This window comes from Ochotona princeps, chromosome X, assembly GCF_030435755.1.
Source record: "Ochotona princeps isolate mOchPri1 chromosome X, mOchPri1.hap1, whole genome shotgun sequence".
In the NCBI taxonomy this organism is placed as follows: domain Eukaryota; kingdom Metazoa; phylum Chordata; class Mammalia; order Lagomorpha; family Ochotonidae; genus Ochotona; species Ochotona princeps.
Window position 1 is genome coordinate 2619318 of NC_080865.1, and position 11444 is coordinate 2630761.

General features: G+C 55.6%; 1 protein-coding gene across 1 annotated transcript in view; it reads right to left on the minus strand.

Annotated features, from left to right (window-relative positions):
* The window catches only part of BEND2 (BEN domain containing 2), a 51011-nt gene extending 48145 nt beyond the window's left edge, over positions 1 to 2866 (minus strand). Inside the window, exon 1 of the mRNA XM_058658714.1 lies at positions 2754 to 2866. Within this exon, the coding sequence (XP_058514697.1) occupies positions 2754 to 2766 (13 nt within the window). The 5' untranslated portion in view covers positions 2767 to 2866. The remainder of the gene's footprint in view (positions 1 to 2753) is intronic.
* Between the last annotated feature and the right edge of the window lie 8578 nt (positions 2867 to 11444).

Consider the following 11444-nt stretch of genomic DNA (forward strand, 5'->3'; position numbering starts at 1 on the left):
AGGGATCCACGGTTTCCTCGCCCCTACCCACTTCCCGAGACCACTCAGTCCCTCGTGGCCAGGCTCCCGCAGCTGCTGCTCCAAGCCCGTGCTCGGGAGGCCGCTCCCAAAGCCCCGCGTCATGCTCGGGAGGCCACACGGCCAGCCCCGTGTCGTGCTTGGGAGGCCACACGCCAAGCCCCGCGTCCTGCTCGGGAGGCCACACGGCCAGCCCCGTGTCCTGCTTGGGAGGCCACACGCCCGACCCCATGTCTCGCCCAGCCCCGCGTCCTGCTCGGGAGGCCACACACCCAGCCCCGCGTCCTGCTCGGGAGGCCACACGCCAAGCCCCATGTCTCGCCCAGCCCCGCGTCCTGCTCGGGAGGCCACACACCCAGCCCCGCGTCCTGCTCGGGAGGCCACACACCCAGCCCCGTGTCCTGCTCGGGAGGCCACACGCCAAGCCCCATGTCTCGCCCAGCCCCGCGTCCTGCTCGGGAGGCCACACGCCAAGCCCCATGTCTCGCCCAGCCCTGCGTCCTGCTCGGGAGGCCACACGCCAAGCCCCGCGTCCTGCTCAGGAGGCCACACGGCCCGGTCCCGTGTAATGCTCGGGACGCCGCACGCCAGGGCCCCTGTCCTGCTCGGGAGGACACTCTGTCCGACGGCCAACCGGGCAGCAGAGATCCGAGAGCGACCCTACAGAGATGCCACGACATCCTGCGACCCCGTCCCTGCTACACGGGGACCCCCAGGTTTGCAGCATTGCTGGAGCAAAGCGCCACTGGCCCGGAGAGTCGGCGACCTCCCATTGCCCGACCCCCACTTCCGTGTAAAACAGGCAGGACAGCACGAGGGTTCAATCCAGCCTACGGAAGATGAGAATTAAAACAGTGTTTACTCTAAAGCGAAAGGACACACACACACACACACACACACACACAGAGTTTCATGTTGCCCACGTTGGTAACATTTTGGAAGATTTCTCATACAAAACAAATTCAGAAAATGCTGTGCCGAGATAAAACTATTTCACTGGTTGGACGCGCCTTCCTACTGTCTGCGCTTGGTCATAGAGGGTCAGCAGCAAGGCTTCGAAACGCACATCTCAAGCCCAAAACACATTCTAGGAATCAACTCCTGATCTTTTAACTGCAAACTGTGAAAATCCGTGAGTCTTGGTCCTAATTCTTCACTCAGTTCCCTCAAGTAAAACAGGGCTGAGAGGACCACGCAGGAGATGGTCAGCTCTCAAAGGCTGCCTGCGTGGAGGGGGCCATGGAGCAGGGACAGGTGTTGGGAATCTCACGTGGGAGCTGCTGAAATTCGAAGCTGGAACATGGCATCCCCCAGGCTGCTGATGTTGCTTTGGTGGAAAACACAGCACATTCCCTCCCCGCCTCGCCCCACCCCCTCTCCAGAGGCCCAGCACGTCCCTGCTGAGGACCACGCTGCAGGGCTGCACGAGAGGCAGGGGGCAAAGTTCCACAGGCGTGTCTAGAAGTTACTCTCCAAGACCAGGCGAGGCAAAATGGCCGCCCCTCCCGCCCGCCACACCGCCACAGCCCAGGCTCCAGAAAGAGCTGGCGCACACACCGGGGAACAAGGCGCCATCTCTCAGGTGAGCTCGCCACTCCGAGGCCGCCTTCCCAGAGCCCTGAACCCTGTAAGCCAGGAAGCCACCAGCAGCACTAGCAGTTACACCTGGAGCCCCAGTTACTCAGGAGCTCAGGGCAAAGTCGGGCCGAGAAGCCATGAGCCCTAAAATCACCTCCTTCGATCCTGGCTCCACTGGATAATCCTCCCTCGCACACCAGGATCCCATATGGGCGCCAGTTCTAATCCCGGCAGCCCCGCTTCCCATCCAGCTCCCTGCTTGTGGCCTGGGAAGGCAGTGGAGGACGGCCCAAAGCCTAAGGACCCTGAACCCACGTGGGAGACCTGGAGAAAGCTCCTGGCTCCTGGCTTCGGGTCGGCTCAGCTCTGGCAGTCGTGGCCACTTGGGGAGTGAACCAGCGGACAGAAGATCTTTGTCTTTGTCTCGCCTTCGCTCCGTAAATCTGCCTTTCCAACTAAAATAAATAAACCCTCAAAACAAAGCAAGGGGCGCCACGAGCCCTATGCCCACCTCGAGGGTTTGGGTCCCAAGAGCCCTCCAAAGCACAAACCCCTCCGCCGCAAGCCCCTACAACCGCCCCTAACCACCGGGGCACCGTATTTTCAATTCCCGCTGACAGACGCCGCCCCGAGAGCCCCAGGTCACCACAAGCCTCCCGGAGGTGCGCGGGCCTGGGACCAGCTCCATTCCTGGCACCGCCGAAAATCCCAGAACCATCTCCAACGGCCCGGCCGCCCAGACGCCCTAAGCACTGGAATGAGCTACGGTGCCGGGAGGCCGCCAGCCCTAACCCGGTTCACCTCAAAGCTGCTGCCCGGCGCCCCACTCGATCCCGGGGCGCTCCTCGCCTCAGCACTCCTCACAACCTGCCAGCCCGACGTCGCCTCGCGCCCAGGGAAGCCCAAACCCAACTCGACGCCCAGAGCCCGACGCCCAGAGCCCAAGCAGCACGTCGAGTGGCGAGCGCTAACACGCCTAGAACCCCCGAAACGCCCTGGACTGACAGCCGGTACAGGGCTCCCCGTCATGAGAGAGAGAGCACCCCCCCCCCCCCGCCAGCGACCAGCTAACCCGTCGGGGCGACCCTCTACTGGTGCCACCAGCACCTCACCCGAGGCAGAAACTAGCAGGGGCAGCTGAGGAGAGGCTCCCTTACCCTGCTCAGACATCGTGAGGCGCCAGAGCCCAAGCGACTGAGGCCCAGGGTGCTGAGCAGCAACTGGGTCCTGCTCACGAGGCGAGGCGTCTGCTCTCGAAGTGAGAGGGAGGCGCCAAGGGCGTCCACGAGGCGACCCCGCCCGACGCCAGAGGGAGGCGCCAGGGGCACACAGGAGGCGACCCCGCCCAACGTGAGGTGAGAGGGAGGCGGGATGCCCAGCTCCTTGCCTGTGTGGGCTCAGCGCCTGCGCAGTGGCGCCCCCTACATCTGCGTGACTAGGGGTGGCGTCAGATGTTTCAACTGTGGCGCCTTGGAGGTGGGGCCGGGGGTTCCAAAGTAGTGCCAAATATATACACATGTATATTATGCGTAGGCCCGCCCTCACATGCATGTACACATGGAAGTGCGTGCCCAAACACAAAACGCTCCTCACGCGGAGCACAGCATGTTTGTTTACCATCTGTAGCGAAACAGAAGTCAGCTTGGACTGTCTAGGGTGTTCAGCGTTGGCAAGTGCACACATCCACCTCTGGCTTCGGGAACAGATCCCAAAGCAAACAAACTGGCCAAGTGGGAGCCTAACAACTCCCACCCATTCTTCCCTGCCACCCTAGACTTCAGCCACCCCGCCCTCGCTCCACACCATTCTCCATAAAGCTACCGGCTTCGTTTCTGCATAACACGATTCACCGAGTGCCCACCGCAACTCGCCCCAAGCCTCCTACCCCTAGCCGTCCTAAGAAGTCCACGTTGGCGCGTCCCTTTCACAGACGACAAAGCTGAGCCTGGCAGCACTGATGCTGCTCAAACCTACAATGCTAGCAGCAGAGCCACACCTGAACCCTCCTAGCAACCCGCCATAGCACAGGGCCATGCGCTCCTATTCTCGCTGTTATTCCTCACCAGCCTCGTCCTTGAGGCCCTATTCCAGTACCCCACCTGTTCTAATAATGGTCCAGCCAAATCTATTCCTCAGCCCCTTGGCAAGGATGAGACGCTCTCCTGGGACCCCACAGCAGCCTTCCTCTTCTCCCTTTTAGCACTTCAACCACTTTGCCTGACACTAGAACTCCTTGTCAATAGCCCCCATCCGCCTCCCAAAACAAAACTTTAAAAAACATCTTTTTTTTTTTTTAATTATTTATTATTTAACTTCAGTAATTACATTGTATTATGTGACACAATTACATAGATACTTGGGTTCTCCCCACCCCTCCCCAAACCCTCCCACCATGGTGGATTCCTCCACCTTGTTGCATAACCACAGCTCAAGTTCAGTTGAGATTTCCCCATTGCAAGCGTATACCAAACATAGAGTCCAGTATCTTATATGGGACAATAAAAAACATTTCTTAATTGGGCCTGGTGCAATGGATCAGTAGCTAAATCCTCAACTTGGAAGTGCTGTGGTCCAGAATGTGTGCTGATTCATGTCCTGACTGCCCCACTTTCCATGTAGCTTCCTGCTTGAGGCCTGGGAACGCAGCAGAGGACGGCCCAAAGCCTTGAGACCCTGCAACTGTGTGGGAGATCAGGAAGAAGTCCCTGGCTCCTAGCTTCAGGTCGGCTCAGCTCCAGCCATCATGGCCCCTCACACAGTGACCCAGTGGATGGAAGATCTGTCTATCCTGCTCTCCGTCAATCTTATCTGCCTTTCCAATAAAAATAAATACATCTCTTTTTAAAGCCATTAACTAATTAATTTGAAAAGCAGAATCACACAGAGGGTGGGGGAGCCAGAGGTGTATCTGTGTGCTGCTGCACTTCCTATACGACAGCAACCGCTGGTGCTGGGCTAGTCCAGAACCAGGAGCCTCCTCCAGGTCTCCCACACAGGTGCGGGGGCCCAAGGACTTGAGCCATCTGCTGCTGCTTTTCCAGGCCACTGACAGGGAACTAGATCAGAGGTGCGGCAGCCAGGGCTCACACCAACGCCCATAAGGAACGCCAGCTCGACAGGCAGTGGCTTTACCTGCTCTGTCACAGGAGTGGCCCCTGCCTCCCTCCTTTCAGTCCCTAGAGAACAGCACAGAATCCTACATGAATCTGAACAGCACCTCCCCCAGAGAGTCTAAGAATTAAATGCTGTAAAGCACCCACACCATGCCTGGAGTTTTGATTCCATTTGTCTATCATTTATTAGAGGTTTATTTCATTTGCTGGAAAGGCGGAGCTACGAGAGAGAAGGAGAGACAGAGACTGAGAGATATGCCACCTGTTGGTTCGCTCCCCTATGGCTGTAACAGCCAGGGCTGGGCCAGGCCAAAATCAGGAGTCAGAAACGTCCGGGACAGCAGCTCAAGCATGTATCCCATCCTCCACTGCTTTCCAGCCATATCTAGGGAGCTGGATCAGAGGTGGAGCAGTCAGGCCTCGAGCCTTTTATGCCACACCAGCTCCATGCACTGACTGCCATGAACACATCTCTCTTCTCTTGGGTGAAAAGTGAAAATACACTCTAAAAAGGAAAAGCATAGAGACCAACGTGGTGCTGTGGCAGCCTAACGCTCAACTAGTGGTGTCAGCATCCCAGATGGGGCACAGTTTGAGTCCTGGCAGCTCCACTTCTGATCCAGCTCCCCCGTTATCACCTGGGAATGCAGCACAGGTTGGCACAATACTTTGGGCCCCTGCACCCACAGGGGAGACCCAGAAGACGCTCCTGACTCCTGCATTCACACTACTGCAGCTCCGGCCATTGCAGCTTTTTGACACTCCATCTCTCCCTCTCTCTGTAAATCTGCCTTTCTAAGAAAAATAAATGAATCTTCAAAAAAAGAAACACATATTATGAAAATGTATATGCATATGTAATTTGTACTTTATTTATTTGACAGACAGAAAGAGACAGAGAAGCAAAGAGAGGAAAAAGACAGTTCCCATCCACTGGCTCACTCTCCAAGTTACAGCTGGGGCAGAGGGCAGCAGAGGCTCCTTAGGGACCTGAGGGGTAACCTGTTCCGCCATGTGGGCCACACTGACTGTGCAGGTGCACAACTCCGACCTGCGTCTCACCCTTGCCTGTTTGTGCTGGGGACACAGATGCAACGTGTTCACACAATGCATGTCCTCCTTGGGGGCCTCTGGCCGGGTGGGGGACAGTCCCCACTACCCTGCCTTTTCACAGGGCCCAGCACGACGGTCCCAGGGGACTCTGCCCTCCCGTGCAACCCAGAGTTTTATGAACCGGAGGCCGGTTGAATGGGGAGTCTGTAGCTTCAAATGCAGCTCGGGAATGCCCAGTACTCTGTCACCTGTCTGGACTTGAACCCTTGGCAACTCGATTCTGAGAAAGCAAGCGGGCACGGTGGTCATTAGAAAACTCTCTTGAGGGGCCAGCACTGTGGTGCAGCACATTTAGCTGCTGCCTGTGACACCGGCATCTGAGATGGGTGTCTGTTCGAGTAATGGCCGCGACAGTTCTGATCCAGCCTCCTACTACTTGCCTGGGAAAAGGAGCAGAAAACGGTCCAAGCACTTGGGCCCCTGCACTCACATGGGAGACGTGGGGGAAGCTCTTGGCTAGCAGGGGATTGAACAGTAAGTTGGCAGATGTCTCTCCCTCTCTCTATATAAATCTGACTTTCACATAAATAAGTAAACTTCAAAAAAAAGCTCTAGTGAAAATTTCAACAAAGTTACTGCCAAAGGTTCAGCCTCTCATACCTCAAACACTCTTGGGTTTATCAGAAAGAAATCTGTACTTAAGTGCACTCTTACTATCACTGACCTCACAACTCGGCCTACCCTCTGAGGGGTAGCTACTCTTCTGAGAACACCCGGAAGAAGGCACGATGGAGTTGCTAGAGGTGACTCCAAGGAAGCTGCGCGCACAGGAAATCACCTGCATGATGGGCATGTGCTGTTTGCTCAGTATCCTGCCTCTTGCCTCTCACTGGCCCCACAGCTGCCACTGGTCCCTCCACACTGAGCATATCATGCTGTGATGTGTCTCTCCCCAGTCACCTGCCTTTTATTGTTTCCCACCATGACTGGAGGCCATTCACTGTCCCAGGCACTACCCAGCACTCTTGATCCCAGGCCACATGGCACCTGGGCCACCTCACAGCAAGGCCACGGGGCTGCTTCCCTGGCAGGGGCTGAGGACCTGGGGCAGGAACAGGGCACAGATGAGGGAGTGAGGGCACAGCAGGGGAGCACAGGAAGGGCTGGCCAGTCTGACGCCCTGTGGGTCAGACCCTTGGGCTTGTGAGCCTCCTGGAGCCCTGAGCACCCAGGTACCCGGGATCCCATTCTGGTGGGCAGAAAGCAGGCCCGGACCACGCAGCCTCCAAGCCAGAGTCTCTCCCCACAGGAAGTGTGTGTTTGTGGGGTGTGACTTTGGATCCCACCTGGCCTGTGCAGGACCTACAGGGAGCATGCACCCTCTGTCTACCAGGGGGAACCCAGCACAGAGCAAACTGCCAAGGCAGTCACAGGAAAAGCTGTAGGGGCATGCAGCACTCTGAGGTGGAGGCATTGCGCATGAGGAAGGGGTGTGGTGCACACTGGACGGGGGGCATCCAGGACACGGAGGTGGGGCATGAAGCACACGGAGGTGGGGGCAAATGTGCACTGAGGTGTGGGCGTGAAACATACTGAGGAGGGGGTGTGCTGCATGCTGAGGTGGAGGCGTATGCACATTGGGTCAGGGTGTGCAGCACACTGAGGAGCAGGCATGGAGCACACTGAGGGGGTGCAGTGCACACTGAAGTGAGGCGTGCAGCACACTAAGGAGGGGTATGCAGCACACTAAGCCAAGCTCTGCCTGTAGGGGCCCAGACACTCTCCCCACCCCCTGAGCCATGTGGAGATGGGTGGCTTCTGCCAGAGTCTGCGTGGGGTCCACGTGTAACGGGAACACGTTCCTCCGGGCCCCCTGCACTCAGCCCCTACCCAGGGCCACCACCCTGCCATGCCTTCTCTCCCACCTCCCTGGACTTCCAGACCTGGACCCCGTGCCCCGCTGTCCTCGTACTTGCCCAGGGCGGCCTGAGGATTTGGGGTGTTCAGGGCTGCAGGGGCTGACTGCTTGCCACACCAGCCCTGGCTGGCCCTGGCTGGCCCTGGCCGGCCCTGGCTGGCCCCGGCTGGCCCAAGGCTGGCCCTGGCTGGCCCTGGCTAGCCCAAGGCGGCTGCTAGTGGCCCCACAAGCACCGGACTCTGCATCAACCCCTGCTCAGAGGCCCATGGGGGATGACCTGGCTCTCTCACCCTGAGCTTGGCCTCCATACACTTGCAGCACCATGGGCCTCTGCACTCCTGAAGCACGCAGGCACCGCAGGCCCTCCCTGACAGGGACACGGAATCCCGGGAGTTACGAGCCCCTGCCAGAGGCCCCCCAACTCTCCTGCATGATGCTGTCACTGCTTGCACCCCACAGGAAAGGCAAGCTGGCCGTGCTCACGCCCAGTCCCAGCCCCTCTGTCCACCACACCCACATGGACCATCACCGCTGCCCCAAGACTTGCCCTCTGCCCCTCTGCCTCAACCTTCTCTGCTACCCAGGAGGGCCCAGCTGCCTGGGGAGGCTCTTGAGAAAGCGTTCCTCCAGAAAGTCAAAAGAAAGGCACCCAACAGCCAGGGCATCAAACTCACCCCATCCCTGGGGCATCACATTTATCCCAAAACACAAAACATCACACTGTAACAACAAGGAGTGTCACATCACCCCAACTTGGGTCACTTGGGTCACTCCACTCATCCCAAACCTAAGCGCTTTACACTCACCCCAATACCTCAGCATGTTACACTCACCCCCAAAACTGGGGGTTTACATTATTCCCCAACATTTAAGGGGGTGTCACAGTCAAACACCTTGGGAGTTCACACTCACCCCAACTCCTAAACACATCGCACTCACCCCAACACCTGGGGGCGCTACACTCACCCCAACTCCTCAGAATGTTACACCTGCTCCAAAAACTGGAGGTGATGCATTCGCCAGCACCTGACCATTTACCCTCACCCTAAAACCTGGGGGGGATCACATGCATTCCAACACCTAAGCACATCACACTCACCCCGACACCTGGGGGTATGCATTAACCCAAACACCTCAGCATGTTACAATCACCGCCACACCTGAGGGGGACATTCATTACACACACCCCAACAGCTGAGTGTGTCTCACTCACCACAACACTCTGGTTGTTACACTCACCTTAAAAACTGGGGGTGATGCATTCACCAACACCTGAGCATTTACACTCAACCCCAAACTTGTGGGGGTCACTTACCCCAACACCTGAGCACATCACACACACTCCTACACCTGAGCACATCACACTCACCCCAACACCTGAGCTTGTTACACTCAATGTAACGCCTGAGCAGGTTACACTCACCCCAACACCTGAGTGTGTCACACTCACCCCAACACCTGAGGGGGCAATACACTCACCACAATACCTAGGCGTGTCAGTCTCACCCCAATCCCTGGGCAACTTGACACTCACCCAAACATCTGGTGGGTGTTACAGTCACCCCAACACAGGGCGTGTTACACTCACCCCAGCAACTGAGTGCATTACATTCAGTCCAATACCCAGGTGTATTACATTCACTCCAACAGCTGGGCAGCGTCAACTTACCCCAACATCCGGGTCATCTCACTCACCACCAACACCTGGGGGGGGGGTGTTACAGTCACCCCAACACTTGAGTGCTTTATTCTCATCCCAACACCTGGGGCGTTACATTCACCCCAACACCCAAGGGGCTTTAGATGGGTCCAATACGGTAGGGAGGAGATTGGGACCAAACACTCACCACAAGACGCCGAAGTTCCCATCTCCTGCAGCGACCCCAAACCTCATTGGCCCACAGCAACCCAGGCGAACACCTGGAAGCCACCTATTCCACCTTCCACGAGTCCTGCACAGTTGAGGAGCACTACGCAGAAGGCCTTGAGCGTGGTCGTGGGACGGAGCATGCGCACTGCATGAGGGAACAGCAGAGCATGCGTACAAGGTGCAACAACAGTAGCACATGCGCACTGGCTGCATGGGGCGCAGCCTTACGCCTCGGCACGAGGCCGCCTCCTTAAAGGATCCTTAGAGGGCCCTACATTTGACCGGGCGATAGAGACCCCAGGTGAGCCTCGCTGATCCCACTCTCAGGGCCAGATTCAGCTCCGGCCTCGGGCTCCTCACTTCACCTGCCAGACAACGGGGACCCTGGGGAGCTCACCATGGTGGATGGCTCAAGGGACTGGGCGCTACCATACGGGGCTCCCCGCATTGCCTTTTGAGAGGACAAAGAAACCAGTGTACCTTTATGCCATATTGCTCGGCTGAAGCCTTCCCTATGCTAATATACTGGGGTAAGACACATCTAAAATGAACCACTTTAACTATTTCTAAGTAGAAAATTAGCATTAAATACGGACTGCATGCCATGCACCCATTACTACTATTCATCTGCAGGACAGTTTCATCACACCAAACATAAACCCTGTATCCTTTAATAGCTCCCTTTCATTGATCCCCACATACCCTTAGCAATTTCTGTGTCCCATCTCTACACATTTGGCTGTTCTAAGCATCTCATCTAAGTAGATTCATGTATTTTTGCTTTTGCTTTTCCTTTCCTAAATGTTTCACGGTACTTTCATACCAGTTTGTGTATATGCTCATGTTGATAGACCTTTCTGCCTCTTGACTGTTGTGAGCAATGATGCACTCACTGAACACTGCTGTATGTCTTTGAGTGCCGGATTTAACATTTTGGGCTGTGGTGGGAGGGTTTGGGGAGGGGTGGGGAGAATCCAAGTACCTATGAAACTGTGTTACATAATACAATGTAATTAATGAATTAAAAATAATAATAATTAAAAAAAAAACATTTTGGGCTGTACCCAGAAGTGAAACTGAAGTATAGCATGGCAACTGCTATGTCCTTTACAGCAGCTGTGCCAGTTTACACTCCCATTGGAAACGTACAGAGGTGACACGATCTTCCTAGCACCAACACTTGCTATTTTTTATTAAAGAAGGTCGTTCTATTTGGTGGGACATGTTATTTCCTTTTTAATAACATCAGGAAGAACAGATGTTTATCAGGGCTGAGCAGTTTTTAAACATGTATTTATTTTATTTGAAAGCGTCGCAGACACCAGCACAACACATGGGCGCTGGTTCCTATCCCAGCTGTGTCACTTCCCATCCAGCTCCCTGCTTGCAGCCTAGGAGAGTGGCAGAGGATGGCTCAGGTGCTTGGAGAAACCACGAGCCTCTCTTGACAAGGCGGGTGCTCCTGTGTTGTGGAGGAGAAGGTGACAACAGAGGGGCAGAAGGCAACTCTGGGAGCAATTATGAACGTCCATGTAGGCGTGGAGGACACGGGGGTCAGGACTGCCCACTGCCCCGGCCAGCTGGCCTTTCCTGTGGGGCGCAAGCAGCTTACCCATTACTGATCCTTTGCCCTGCCTCCCTCTTGCCAACTTCTAGTAATCACTACTGCAAGTTTGGATTGACTATCTTTTTATTTATTTTTATTTTTTTATTTATTCATTAATTACATTGTATTATGTGACACAGATTGGCTTGACTATTTAACTGCCAAAATAAGAGACAATATATAGTTTATCTTTCTGTGGCTTGTGGATTTCATTTAAGACAATCTCGTTCCATCTGTTTTATCAGATGTAGTTCTGAGAAAATGATACACCCCTTCTCCCTCAAAATT